Source organism: Benincasa hispida, chromosome 8, assembly GCF_009727055.1.
Source record: "Benincasa hispida cultivar B227 chromosome 8, ASM972705v1, whole genome shotgun sequence".
NCBI classification, from domain to species: Eukaryota; Viridiplantae; Streptophyta; class Magnoliopsida; order Cucurbitales; family Cucurbitaceae; genus Benincasa; species Benincasa hispida.
Genome location: NC_052356.1, coordinates 31,885,806 through 31,901,264, shown reverse-complemented (window position 1 = coordinate 31,901,264; position 15,459 = coordinate 31,885,806). Strand labels below are relative to the sequence as shown.

General features: G+C 31.8%; 1 protein-coding gene across 1 annotated transcript; it reads right to left on the bottom strand.

Annotated features, from left to right (window-relative positions):
- Positions 1 to 11,462: 11,462 nt before the first annotated feature.
- On the bottom strand, positions 11,463 to 14,248 carry LOC120084233 (patellin-4). Its single transcript, XM_039040133.1, has 5 exons — positions 14,095 to 14,248; positions 13,023 to 14,003; positions 12,802 to 12,926; positions 12,566 to 12,710; positions 11,463 to 11,940 (listed from the first exon to the last, which is right to left on the bottom strand). Exons 2-5 carry the CDS (start codon positions 13,977 to 13,979, stop codon positions 11,689 to 11,691), a joined length of 1,479 nt encoding a protein of 492 aa, XP_038896061.1. The 5' UTR covers positions 13,980 to 14,003; positions 14,095 to 14,248; the 3' UTR covers positions 11,463 to 11,688.
- Between the last annotated feature and the right edge of the window lie 1,211 nt (positions 14,249 to 15,459).

Here is a 15,459-nt window from a genome sequence, read left to right as displayed (position 1 = left end):
GGTTATGCTTCTAACGTAAATTTCTCCGCCCTGATAGGAAGATGAGGACTTAGGCGGAAACTAACCCATCCAATGATTAGCGGGTCATGCAGTCAGTAGGGCCAGAGTCGCATCCAACATCAACCATTAACAAAAACATAAGATTAGACAACCATACATACCCTGTTAGTCCCTAGCATAATCTTGACATAGAATTGGGTCTAGAGGGGTGCAACCATACATGCCCTGCTAGCCCTAAAAGCATAATCTTTATCTAATTAAAATTTAATCTTATTTCATCGTTGTGAACAAACATATGCATGGGGTCCCTTGTTGATAAACGTATTTTAAACATGTAATGCAACATAACAATAAACATAATTATGCAACATATTAAAGGTACACTACCGTGAAATACTTAAAGAGAGGATGAGATAAACTACTTACCTTGACTACAATCCTAGTAATTCCTTATATTCCTATGGTTAATCAGTTAAAGCCTTCCCTTTAAACCAGAAGGAAATTTGGGCAGCACTTCCCTCGCGTTTCCTCCTTCCGACTAAGAAGAATTACCTCACCTTTTCACACGATTTTTACTAATGAGTTTTTTTTTAGAATGAGTTTAACTTCCAGCCTAAAGCCTTCTATTTATAGCCATTTCCAGCTATTCTCTGTGTGACAACTTCATCCCACAAATGGCTTATTTAAAATTCTTAAGTTTAAGAATTTCTCTTAATAAGACACCTAATTTTGGCTAACGTTTGCCCTTATGTCTTCAACATTTGTTTGTATTCAATTTTTAGGGTTTCTCCATGTATAATCCATAAGATCGTTCGCAAATTCAACGCATAATCCATGCTTCTGTCCAAATCTCGCTCTCTTTGTTCTCAGAATCTCAGAACTCATCTACTCTCCAGTCATTCTCGTTGGTTTTGGCTCTCGTGACTCTACGCTCTCGATCTGCCTCTCGATCCTGCTCGTTCGCTCTTGCTCTCGTTCTCTCTACGACCGTGTTTCAATTAAAGAATTTTACTCGGTATTGACGAAAATTTTTTATAATTCTTTGCTCTTTTTCTCATAATTAATTTCTATGCTTTAATATTTACATCATCCGCTCTTCCTTTCTATAATCTCACTTTATGGGCCTTTTCGACGCCAGACTGATGTAATAATTAATGCCTTCAGCAGACTACTTGCATAAATGTAGACATTCTATACTTTCTAATAAGTTTCACTCCTCACTAATCCCGTATATTAACAAAGACGCTTCTCTTTTAGTGCTCACGATTTTAAGGTTTCTAGGTATAACCTGAGAGTTCATCACTTTGTGATAATAATCAATGTGTGTGAAAAGTAAAAGCGTTTGAAGTACACGAGAAGTTGTGATTCCTGAATCCCGTGGCTCCGCATCTATGTTACTAACCTTATTGTCATCAGGAAACCCTACTCCTTCATGTCATAACATGCTATGAATTAGGGATCAATGCTCATAGCTCTGATAGTGACTTCTACAGCTCCTTCGTAAAACTCACCAGAAAGTAGGATGCCGACATCCCATTAGTGTTACCAAAACTAAGGTACGCCACCACCTCATTCCATATTTTGTTATTATGCTCATGATTCTGACTGTATATTATACTCGGAATCTGAATCCATCTTTTTAGGTGTGCCTACATTAACGCTTTACTATCTTAAATCCAATATTAATTACACCTCTCGCTCTGGATCTTTTGTTACTTGGAGATTTCATGCCCTTTATTTCTAAAAGAAATTCCCCTATTCATTATTGTTGGCATAAACATAATAAATTTTTCTCTCGTTTTTTTTTTTTTTTCAATACTCCTAAATTTCCACCCGACTTTCCTATTAAGTTTATATATTTTGCATTCTTAATTATATATTTTATTTGTTTTTCCTGCTTTCTAAATTAGGGTTAGGGTATTACATTTACCACCCCTTTAAATAAAATTTCGTCCTGCTTAACATTTGACATTTAATTTCCTGTAGTGTATGCGTACAAATTTGGGTTGTTACACCAACATTCAACTGGAATAAGATAGACTTTTGGTTCTAAAAAATTCACAAGTTTGAATCTCACAACTATTGTGCTAAAAAAACAATTATGAACACCGACAAAATAACGAGAGAAAGGAGAAAGCAACTTGTAAAGAAGAGAAAAGTCAATGAAAATAAAATATTGTTGGGATTTATCTCATTAATCTCGTAGTCCTGTAAATTGTAAACAAATTGTTGAATGAATAAAATATTATTCATTTAAAATAAATAGACGTGTTATTTATCATTTACATAACTCAAATCCAATAAACTAAGATTTGAGGTTATTTAATATAATTTGAACAATATGTGATTGACATACAAGTGGATCAGATTTAAGGAATAACTTAAAAAGTCTATAGTATATGGATAAGGTTAGGTATCTTATCCTGGTAATACTATGGATACAGCCACTTTGTAAATGTTACAACTGTTGTAAGTATTACAAATGATTTGTTCTAAATCGTTTATATGATGACTTGTAAGTGGAGGTATCCTATACAGTGAGTTTGTACAAGACCGGACTACGAAATATAATTTCTCTTTGTAACATCGTTAAATTGAAGAGATTTATATTTCCTACAATAACCATGTAACTCAATCTCAATCTTGAGAGAGTTATGAATTTCTATTCGTGAGGGTCGTTCTTTGATTTGTATGGGTGAGGGTGGTCTTAGTTGCCGACTCAATATGCCTACCATTTTGGGGACGATACCGAGTGAGGAGCTGGGAACATAGCTTCACAAGAAGGAATTCACTCCTCCCCGACTTTAGGAAAGTAGATAGGTTATTCCTTCAGGACCTGAACAATGAGGCCTCACCCTCTCACTGGCCTGAGAGAGACTTTGTTTATGGTTGGACTATAAACAGAACTATTCATTAGAAGATCAATGGTACTTCAAGTGCAAGAGGTAATTATAGAGGTAAAACGGTAATTTAACCCAACTATAATTATGAAAAATCTATGGATAATTGACTTACATAATATGGTTAAATCAATTTAACCCAGCTGGAATTACGAATAACCTGTGAATGATTGATTTAATAATCTGGTTAAATCAATTAACACATAAATATACTGCAATTCATAAGAGTGTAGCTATGGGTCTTTAATGGAGTGTCACATAGTTAATGAATAGTGATTAATTTAATTAAGATTTTTAATTAATTAATCTTATACCATTAGAGCTTATGATTGTAGGTCAATTAGATCAATCTATCAGCTCACAAATGAATTCAAAAAGGATTTTAAAGTGGAAGATTGAAATGTTCAAATTATTTCTCAAGAAAATTAATTGTATATGATATAATTAATATAATGTATATTGATACATCATAATATAAAGTTAATTTTGAATAAGATTCAAACTAAACTATATAATATGAGAATATCAATATTTGAATAAGATTCAAATATTAATTTAATATGAATTGGACTTATATTTAAACTATGGTTTAAAATTAATGTGAATTTGGATTCATAATGAAACTATAGATTAAGAGAGATTATGTGTATGTGATTGATATGTACATTAATTTAAATATATGATATTTAATTGGATTAGTTAAATTAGATTTAATTAGTTAAATTAAATTAATTTAATTTAAAAAAATAACTCCTTACTGCAGCGCAGTGGATTAGTGAGGTGAGAGGAGTTATAACTTTTCTCACGTATTAAATATGCAGAGGAGTCTACATTTGAAAAAGTTGAACAATAAAGAAATTTTCTCTAAGAAAAATCTCACCTATCTCTCTCACTCTCTTGCTCTCACACTTATAGAGAAAAAGTTCTTTGACAAAAATTCCAACCCTTCCCTTGACTTCCAAAAAGGATCCCACCATCCTCCTTGTTCAAAGAGAATAGCATAGAAGACCAGTGGTCGTGTCACCTTTTGATCGTGCTACCTTTTTCAAAATTAGGAGAAGATATGTAGATGGGGTTCTTTAAAGGTAATTGTTAATCTTCTCCCTTAATAATCCTGTCACAATATATTTAACTTCATAATTGTACTTTTTTTTGTAAAATTTTATTGTAACAAAATTGGGCAAAAGCAATTAAACGCTTCCGCTATGGGGTTCAATCCTTTCAAATATAACTAGAAAAAGAGAATATTGTATGAAATTGAGCATATAATGAAAATAAAGGAAAAATGATAATATTGAGATGAAAAATTCTAATGTTAATCAAGAATGAAAAACAAGATGAACAAAAAAAAAAAAAAATAGGCTACTTGAAAGAAAAAAGAACATGAGCCCAAGAAACTCTAGAGAAAGTCTTGAAAAAATTTAGAAAATCAAAAGACTCCCAACTCTTGAAACTACCTTTGAAGACTAAAAACATTTTAAAGATTACACAACTTCAAAACCCTACTCCAACGTAAGGGCACAAGATCCACTTTTGAAGCAAAGCGTACGCATCAAAGAGATTGAATCAAATGATCAAATATTAGAAATTGAACTACACTTGCAAAAATCAACATAACTCAAGTTTCTGAGCTACTTTGGACAAAAGTGAAGCAAAATTTTTAATCCTAACCTAAAAAGTTTTTTATGGACAAAACTAAACTCTTATTAAAAACTTCTTTTTCTAGCATATCTTTCTTATTTTTTTTAGCTTTTGAGTGGAGGGTCTCATGATACATGCCATAAAATGCAGATTTTAGGCCTTTAATTTCATACTTTTACATATCAAAAATTAACTTTCGCATGTGTTTTCCTCTAAATTTAGTCTTAATTAGATAAAATGTGCTTATGAGAGTCTAGATTGTCTTAAAACATGAAATTTACTAATTTTAGATGGTTTCATGAACTTTGCCGGGTGATTTTGACCAGAATGGAGATTTCTGTTCAATGTGGCCGCATCGTCATGCTTCACTACCGCCACATCATTTAGACTTAATTTTCCATAATTCAACCCAGTCAATGGTGGTTGCGGTTTTCTCCTTCCAAGAATTGTTCAACCTTGATTTCACCAGGTAAACCCTCATAGCTTAAATTTCAACCCTCCTTAACTGATTTTGGACCAATAAAACGAAGGAAAGCTCCTCATTTTAATATAACTCTCCACCCACGATTCCATCACAGTCCATTTACATTTATGCCATTTTTAGTCAGTCCCCTTAGGCATTTTCTCACTTTCTCAAGTCAGCAGCCTCAAGAACGAGAGTAACTCTGAGGTGTGATCACTCTAGGTCATCTCATCCTATGAAGACATGTGGTGAGAGACAGTTCATCCTTGAAAAAGGAGAATCAACCTAAGGAAAGATTAGGAAATTACGGACTTTCCTCAAGGCACCTTTGAGTTGTTTTCAAAACTTTATTCTTGCATTTATTTTTGTTGTAGTTTTCTTGTTCAAAGAGAATAACATAGAACACTGGTGATCGTGTCACCTTTTGATCGTGCTACCTTTTTTCAAGACTAGAAGAAGATATGTAGAAGAGGTTTTTTAAAGGTGTATTTGTTTCAAAGGTAAGGATTGGATGGGTTAGGCATCCTAAGCCCAACCCTTGTTTGGGACATGGATTTAGGAAGCCTTGGCTTCCTACATCATTTTTCCATGAGTTTGAATAGTGTTAACTATTCAAATCGATGGGTTACCTTTTTTTTTCTTAAGTTAATCTAGGAAGTAAGTCGGTTAACCTCCGGACACCATCTTCGGTGGCCATCGCGGCCAACTCCAGCCGCCTCCCTCCGACGATCGCTGTCGGCCAACTCCGGCTACCACCCTCCCGCAAATGCTATTGGCCAACTTCGGCACCACCTCTGGTGACCGTGGCCTACCAACTCCGGTCGTCACCTCCGGAGACCCCATCGGCCAACTTCCGTCGTCACCTCCTACGACCGTGATTAGCCAACTCTGGCCACCACCTTGATGACCGCCACAAGCCAACTTTGGTCGCCACCTTGGTGACCGTCGTCGGCCAACCTCCAGCCGCCACTGGTCAGCTCCGACCACTATTGATTAACCTCTGGCAACCCCCTTCCTCCCCCAGGCAAAATTCAAGCCACCAACTCTGTTGGCCACCCCTGTCGACCGCCACCAACTAACCTTAAAGAACATTAATAAAAATACTCTTAGTATATAACAAACTAGACAAATTTGTATAAAAAACACTTTTAAGAAAGAATCGCAACACATGTATGTTTTTTATTTTAATGAGTTTTTATCAAAAGTGTTTAATTAAAAATAAATATTTGAAAGATATTTTTTTCTAAGTCATTCCAAACACGTCAATAAACTACAATTGAATATTTATATTTATTTAGGTTATATGTGTAGAACTATATATATTTGAAAGCTCTAATTTAATTTGATAACATTTTAAATTTTTTTGTTTGTCAATTTAACTAGCTCGAAGACTTAGAATCGTTTTCTAAACGTAGAGATTTAAAATGTTTAAAACAACTTAGCAACCAAATAAAAATTAAAACTTAAAATTTATGTTTTTTTATTCCTCAAATGTAATTTGATAAGAGAAAAAAGTATAGTTTTTCAATCTTTGAATTTAATATTAAAATACTAGTTTATTTTAATTTTAGGTCATCGTATTATGGTTAAAAAAAATTGATCATTTTCAAATTAGTAAAAGTGACAAGAGTCTATGAAATTTTATTTCAAAATCTAGTAAGATTAAAATATCAAATTATTAAAAATAATAGATTAAATAAAATTATAATTTTAGTCAAAATCTCTATTTCAAAATTTTTTAAAAAAATATTTTTCTAAACTTTTTTAGTTTATTTTAAACTAACAAATTTAAACTAATCTAAAATCTAACTGGTGATTAAATACAAGAAAATATTTCACAAACTAAATATTTATAAATCTACCGTTCATTCCCAGGCTACTTAAGTATGCACTCCAATCACAGGCTTCTTAAACCCAGACTTCCAAAACCTGCATTTCAGACACAGTTTTCTTAAACCCATGCTACCTAAACCTCCCAGCTTAATCCCCAGACTTATTATTCCTAGGTTTAAGATTCCAAACTTGCGCGCCAAATTCCCCCTAAAGGTAATTGTTACTCTTCTCCCTTAATAACTCTGTCACAACATGCTTAACTACATAAGTGTACCTTGTTCTGTAAAATTTTACGGTAACAAAATTGGGCAAAAGTAATTAAACGTTTCTATTATGGGATTCAATCCCTTCAAATATAACTAAAGAAAGAGAATATTGTAAGAAATTGAGCATATAATGAAAATAAAAGAAAAAGTGACAATATTGAGATGAAAAATCCCAATGTTAATCAAGAATGAAAAACAAGATGAACAAAAAAAAAATACAGAATAGGTTACTTGAAAGAAAAAAGAACTCAAGTCCAAAGAAACTCTAGATAAGGTCTTGAGAAAATTTGAAAATCAAAAGACTCCCACCTCTTGAAACCGTCTTTGAAGACTAAAAACATTTTAAAGATTACACAATTTCAAAACTCTACTGCAACGTAAGAGCACAAGATCCACTTTTCAAGCAAAGCGTAGGCATTAAAGAGATTGAATTAAATTATCAAATATTAGAGATTGAACTACACTTGCATAAATCAACATAACTCAAGTTCCCTCCCCGAGCTACTTTGGACAAAAGTGAAGCAAAATTTTTATTCGTAACCTAAAAAGTTTTTTATGGACAAAACTAAACTCTTTTTAAAAACTTCTATTTCTAACATCTTTCTTATTTTTTCAGCTTTTGAGTAGAGAGCCCCATGATATATGCCATAAAATGCATGTTTTAGGCCTTTATTTTCATACTTTTACTTATCAAAAATTAACTCTCACATGTGTTTTCCTCTAAATTTAGTCTTAGTTAGATAAAATGTGCTTATGAGGGTTTAGGTTGTCTTAAAACATGAAATTTACTGATTTTAGGTAGTTTCATGAACTTTGGCTGGTGATTTTGACTAGAATGGAGATTTCTATTCGATGTGGCCGCATCGTCATACTTCACTGCCGCCACATCATTTAGACTTAATTTTCCATAATTCAACACAGTCAATGGTGGTTGCAGTTTTCTCATTCCAAGTCGTTGTTCAGTCCTAATTCCACCTGGTAAACCCTCATAGCTTGGATTTCAACCCTCCTTAACCGATTTTGGACGATTAAAAGGATGGAAAGCTCCTCATTTTAACACAACTCTCATTTACATTTATGCCTTTTTTAGTCAGACCCCTTAGGTATTTTCTCACTTTCTCAAGTCAGCAGTCTCAAGAACGAGAGTAACTCTAATGCGTGATCACTCTAGGTCATCCCATCCTATGAAGACGTGTGGTGAGAGAAAGTTCATCCTTGAAAAAAGAGAATCAACTTAAGGAAAGATTAGGAAATTACGGACTTGCCTCAAGGCATCTTTGAGTTGTTTTTTTTTTAGCTTTATTCTTTCATTTATTTTTGTTGTAGATTTCTTTTATCTTTTCACCATTAAAGCTATAGAGTAACTATGATTTCTGATTTGATAAGATTCATTAATTTATCAGGGGTTCAACAATATAGATACCCTAGGGTTTTTGTTGGATAAAATTGGTAAGTTAAATTGGCCATTTAATTTAGCAATCTAATGGAGCTCTAATGTTAAGAAGTTAGGGTGTAAACGGTTGTCATGAAGAGATATAGAACTAAGAGCCTAGAAATATGACTGTCACGTCGTCTTAGAAATAAGGGGCACTATAAGATAAAGAAACTGAACTTGAATTAATCTGAGATCCAGCTACATTAGGCATTAGCTACTTAGACCTCCGAAAGGAATCTGACACAAGATAGAACAGGAGTATTTTTTAGTTCATGCATAACTCACTACTCTGGTATGATGCGGCCGCATCACTTGTTTACCCTTGTTCCTTGTCTACCACAGTATAAACTTTTCCTTGATTATCTTGGGTTCATTGGTCCATAGTCATAATCAAATTAAAAGTCAACCTACTCTTGTGGGATTCAATATTTAGAATACTCCAAGTTTATTGCTTTATTGATAGTGTATGCTTACAATTAGACCTTGTTTATCTTTATTTTTATCACTCATACACTGCAAGTCGATCATCCTACGTAATGAAAATATCATGTCCATTATTCAAGTCCCTTCAATTTTATCTATACCTAATACAACTTTTCATATCCAAATGGATTTTCTGTAAGATTTGAAATAATTTTCAAAAAGGAAAAACCTCATAACTTATGGGAAAACAAATTTCTCATAAGATTGTAACCATTTTCCCCTAAGATTTGGTTTGAATTTAAACTATATCAAATTTAAGTTTAAAAATGGAATTACTATAAGTCTTTTAAAAAAAATAAATAAATACCTACGGAAAGATTTCCGGTAAGGTACGGGAATCTTCCAATAGATTTTTCTTTTCTTTTTAAACTTAAATTAATTCCAATTTCTTTCTCATAAGTTTAATGCCCAATAAAGATGCTTATAGGAAATCTTGCTTCTTTTTTTTCTTCCTTTTTTTTTTTTTGTCTTTTCTTTGTAAACATAAACCAATTCCAAGCTTAAATTAATTTGTCAGGTTTTTTTAAGTATATTTAAAAAAAAAAAAAAAAAATCTTAAAGCCTATTAGACTGTGGAAAATTTCTCATAAAGATGTTTCCTGTAAATCTTCATTAAACTAAATAACTACCTTAAACTTGGGGGGAAATGGAAGTAATTTAAGTTTAGAAAGAAAAAGGGAAAAAAAGTTGTTTAAGACATACTAATTCTATTTTTTAACTTAAATTTGAACCAAATGTTAAGAGAGGATGGTTTCAAAACGTACGAGAATTTTTTTAAAAAAATAAGTTATAAGATTTTTTTTAAAATGGGAACTTATTAAAGTTCTTTTGTAATAACTATCTTACTTTTTAGATTTTTTTTAAAAAAAAAAACTTATAATTTATGGAAAACCATATCTTATGAATTTGGTGTTCCAAATCTTACGCTTTTTTTTTTTTTTTTTATAAAGTTTTAAGGTTTTTTTAATTAAAAAGAAAAAAACTTAAAACTTAGGAAAACAATAAGATTTGAAATCTTGAAAAAAAAAATAAACTTATGTTTTTTTTTTCATTTACCATTCTAAATTTTTGAATTAAAAATAAGACTTATTATAAAATGTTCGAAATCTTACCAGAAATTCATTTGGATATGAAAATTTGTGCAAGGTAAAAGCAAAATTGAAAGAGAGGACCAAAATGATAATTTTATTATCGGGAGCCCTCAACTCAAAAAGTTGAAAAAGTAAGAAATATGTTAGAAAAAGAAATTTTTAAGAAAAAGATTAGTTTCGTCCACTCAAAAACATTTTAAGTTAGAAATAGCAATTTTTCAATAATGAAATATTGATGTCTAATAAAAGCTATAAGTTATATATGTACTTACTCCTTTCCTTTCTCTTGTTGGGTTTAGTGCACACTTATATTTATATATCCAAAACTAAATAACAATAAGATTTGAATCCGCAACATATATTTATATATCTAAAACTAAAGTTTTATGTAGAATATGTGTAATTGGTGTTGGCATGATGCAACTCTTCAAGTGTGTGCATTTGATGAGCACCAATTGATGCAAATGATGTCAATGGAATGTGAACTATTTTGAGGGTGTTGGATACCCATTGAACGTGTGTTTCTTTTCATGTAGGTGGAAAATGAATATATATAAAAAAAAAAAAATGTTTGATATGCTGGTCGAGCCCTTATTAGTCAAGCTTTGGCCTCAAGATCTGTATCGTTTTGGACCCTTGGATTCCACCCACAATATGTACGGACAGGTCGGACTATGATAGGGCTCATCCTCATCAGTAACGTTTTCTGCTACTTTTATTTCTTCATCCTCTCTTAAGTAAAAAAATATTTCATATAGTAAAATTTAGGAAAAAAATACAAGATATTGTAAAGAGATGAGTCTAAAAATAAATAAAGTCAATTTATACATAAAAAGTTTGGAAATAAATTAGTTAAGAATCTTGAATTTTTACTTAAAAATTAGAATAAAGATTTCAAAATAATTAAGAAAATTTAAGATTACTGAATTAAGATTTACCAGTATTGTATTGGTTTTTTAAAATTTAAAAAATAATCTCAATATATAACTCAATATTATTTGACGTTTGTTTTAATCTAATTTATGAAAAAGTTTAATATATCATGTTTAAATAAAAAAACAAAATCTTTTGGTTACTTTAAATTAAAATTAAGGACTATAAAAAGAAGAATATTTGTCTTACTATTTAATTTTTAATTTTTTCATAAAATCATCTTTTGTTATTCTCGAGTGGTAGAAACTCTATCAAATTTTGCATTATTTCCAACAATTATTAAAACGAACATTTTGCATTTTGCATTATTTCCAACAATTATTAAAACGAACATTTTGCATTTTGCATTATTTCCAACAATTACAGGACTAAAAAGAACCACAGAAAGACAACTCTATCAAATTTTTATTCATTAAAAGAAAGAATCAAGAACAAATAAATATCACATAATTCCTTGAAAACAATAAACTTCAGACAAAGTAAATTACAAGAATAATCCTGCAAAAGAATACCCTCCTCTCTGTCACTCCAAATCTCTATAATAAAAATTCATATGAACAGAGCAAAAAAAATACAAAATCTCACTCAAAGTGAAAAAAATTTCTGGTTTTTAAAATCTTTTCTTCAATTCAAACACTTTTGTTCACTCAATCTTCTTCGTCTTGAATCGATACAGAACCCTCTTCCTCTTGTTGGAATAATTCTCAACAGTTAGAACAATCTTCCCAGGCTCACTGTTCCTGAAACTGTTCCTCACTGGTTCTTCATTTCCACTCATCTTCTTCCCCTTTTGCACAATAATGGTGTAGGAACCTTCATCAGAGGGCACAAATTCTTCTTTGTAATTCACTTCCCAACCAACAACAGTCAAATCCCAGATCAGATTGCTCTCTCCCTGTTTCCAAATCCATAAACAAAATGAAACAGGGGAGTTATTTCTGAATGAAGAACACAATGTAGGGAAGTGAAAAACACATTTTTTTGGTTTACTCAGTCCTGGGTAACCATTTTGTTTTTTGTTTTTTGTTTTTGAAAATTAAATCAAATTTCTTCATGTCTTGTCCACTTTTTACCCATGGTTTAAAAAACCAAACCAAATTTTGATAACTAAAAAAATAATTTTAAAAAAATTGTTTTTGTTTTTTAAATTTGGTTAAGAGAATTCAACCATTTTAATTAAATAAATATAAAAATAAAGTTAGATGAAATAATTTTAAAAAACAAAAATAAAAAATCAAATAATTACCAAACAAAGTGATAAGTGTTTGGGTTATTTGGTTCCTGAATTTCAAAATGTTAAGAATTTAGTTAGTAGTTTGAGTTCATTTCAATTTCAATTTCAATTTTTTCTTTAGATTTGAGCTTTGGTTCGATTTAGTCTAAATTTCAAGATTTACCTTTGATTTTTCGTTAAAGACTCATTTTTCACCTTCATGTTGAATGTTTCTTAATTAATTTAAAAGAATTAAAATAATTATATAACTAGTAGTAAAAAGTATTTCCTAAATGTAATTAATTACCAGAGGAGCTGGGATTTCAATGGAGGCTGTTGAGCCAGCCTTGAGGTTGATCTCTGAAACGGCGCCGTCTTCAGCGGTGAACTCGGAATCGTTGTCTCGTTTGAAGCCGCCGTATTGAACAGGGATTTCCTCTGCTGGAATGTACCTGTTTGTTCATCAATGGGGTTCTTTTTAGATTCAATTTTAGGGAAATTTTAAAGAATTTGAATGAAAAATCATGGAGAAAAATGACTTACTTCAGAAGGGTTTCGGTTACTTTTGCTGGACGAGCCACTACGAACTTGCTCTTGGTTCTTTGGGTTAAGAATGGTGAAAGCAGAGCATTCAGAGCATAGTACCAAAATGGAACATTGATGAATATCTGCAAATCCAATAAGAACATCAATACCAAAACTCAAATTAATAGTAATCCAATCAGCCATTGAAACTCTGAAAAAAGCTTTGAAAAAAACCTTACATTTTTGGCGACCAATTCAGGATAATTGTCCTGTAAAATTCCCACAGCTTGCTTTGTGGCAATTCTCAGCTCTTTCTTTGAAGGTCCAGGCGAGTTCTTCAAATCATTAATTTGAAGCAAAGATGAAACTCCACCAGGTTTCAAATCCAGCTTTTGAATCCCTTTCTCCATAACTTGACATCTCCATCTCAAAAACTGTTCTCTCTTCTCCTCTGTTCCAAATGTCTTCTGATAAAGCTCTTCGTTTTCGAAAACTCCAAACACATTGTAGCAAACAGGGTGTCCTTCACGATCGACGCCGTTCATCAGCGCCGCAGAGTCTAGATCAGAGGGAAATTCCTCTTTCAAGATGGAATCGATTTTGGATTTCTTCCGCCATGAAAGAGTCTTTTGAAGCATTTCGAAAGCTTCGTTCACTTTGAATTCTCTCGCTCTTAAGAACTTCAAGAGAATCACATCGGTTCCCTCTGTTCCTCTGCTTGGTAACAGGGGGACCCCCCAAAGGGAAACTTCCATTTCCACGTCGGTTTTCTCATCACAGCTATTTTTCTCTTCGTTGATTTTTTGGGTTTGTTCCTCAGATGGATTTGATTCTTCGTTCTTCTCCTCCTCTTGTTTCTTCTCTGTTTCTTCAATGGGTTGTTCTGGTTCTTTCTCCTTTTTAATGGGTTCATCTTCTTTGAAGAGATTATTCCCGAGAATGGCTTCTTCGAGTTTGGATTTGAGCTCAGCTAAAGCTTTCTTCTCAAATTCCTTCAAATCAGACAGATGGTTGCTTTCTTCCTTGTAAGAAGAACTCTTTTCAATGACGGTCGGCTTCAACGCTTCATCCTCCACAGTCTTTACAGCGCATTTTTCATCTTTCTCTTCTTCTTCAATAACAACCTTCTTTGGCTCTTCTGGAACTTCCACTGCCGCCATTGAAGCACCTTCAACCTTAACAACCTCCACAGTCATGGCGATTACACAGAGAAAATCAAACTGCAAACCAAAACAAAATTAATAACAACCAAAAAAAAAAAAAGACGAGTTTAAGAAAAACAAAATTAGAAGAAGAAAAACGAGAACCCACGTCTTCGATTCAGCTGCGGAATTGATGGATTGGAAGAGACGAAGCTGTAACGGTTATATATGGGGTTTAATTGAATTTTAATTATTTAAATTGGTTTTTCTTTTTTTTTTTTTTAAAGACAAAATTAGAAGTGCCCCACCAACGGTAACTTACATGGTATCCAACGCATAGGAGCCGTTGGGAATCTTTCTGTTTTTTTAATTATTATTATTCATGGGCTATGCTAGCCTGGAGGCCAGCAATTTCTGCTCAAATTGCGATCGTTTTGGGGCCCACTTATTTATATGGACGGATCAGATGTGGCTGGATCCTAGGTGGAAAGACATGTGTCTTTAAATTATTGGATCGTATCTAGAATAATACCAAAGAATTTTTGTTTTTTCCCTTCTCCTTTTTCTCTTTTTCTAATTATTTTTTTTAAATTGACTGGCCGATTTTTTTTTTTCCTTCTGTTGAACTAGTCAAATCGTAATTATGGGAATTTTGCACGATATATCAATTTTTGTGTGTTTTGTCTTTTTCGAAAAAAAATAATTAATGTTGTCACAATAAATATAGTATAATTGACATAAAATTTCTAGTATTTAACTTCAAAATTAAGAATTTTATTTTAGGTAATAGTAGAGATTAATAATATTATTAATAAATAAATAATTGATGTTTTTTCTTTTTTTTCATTCTTTTTGGATTTCATTTATCAGTCTTGGTGTTTCTCTGGACAAAGAGAGCCAGAGAGGATTTGGCAGTTCTAGTAATTTAACTTTAGATTTATTTCTATTCTTTATAATTTTGCATTATGTTCTCATGATCCCAATGATCTTCTCATCAATAACTTTTAATTATTCTAATTCTAAGAGATAATAACAGTCTTCATCGAGATTTTATTTGTAAATTATCTCCGCATTAAGTCTCAAACATGTGTAGATTTCTTCGATTTCACAAAATGCGCAAAAGTGAATGCACTATTTTCAAAGAAAATTTCATCTCAAGGATTTAAATTGATTTATGAAAATGTAGGGGTTTAATTGATTCAATTATATTTTTTACTCGAGGTTTTTTCAATTGGAACGTAATAGAAGGTCAAATTGATCCATTTGTAAAACTTCAAAGTTCAGATACAACTCCTAAAGTTTAAAGATATAAATTGATACTTGTCTTTTTATTTTGATTCGTTGATATTCTTACTAATAAAGACAAAAATTGACCAATACTGACTGTAATGAATTGTTTTTGGGTGTACACTAAAAAAAAGTCTCAAAAATTCATTCAACACTATTAGTTGTACTAAAAATATTAGACTTTGTTCTTTCTTTTTTCTTTAATATTATTAAAGATTAAAATGTCAATGTCGACGAAAATGTGAAG

Bases quoted from the DNA above. Each gene is read 5' to 3' on its own strand.
- LOC120084233 (XM_039040133.1), bottom strand. From the start codon at position 13,979: ATGACTGTGGAGGTTGTTAAGGTTGAAGGTGCTTCAATGGCGGCAGTG. The intron at 12,927-13,022 runs GTAAGGTTTTTT...TTGGATTTGCAG, and splicing joins CTGAATTGGTCGCCAAAAAT to ATATTCATCAATGTTCCATT. The intron at 11,941-12,565 runs GTAATTAATTAC...ATTTGGAAACAG, and splicing joins TTGAAATCCCAGCTCCTCTG to GGAGAGAGCAATCTGATCTG.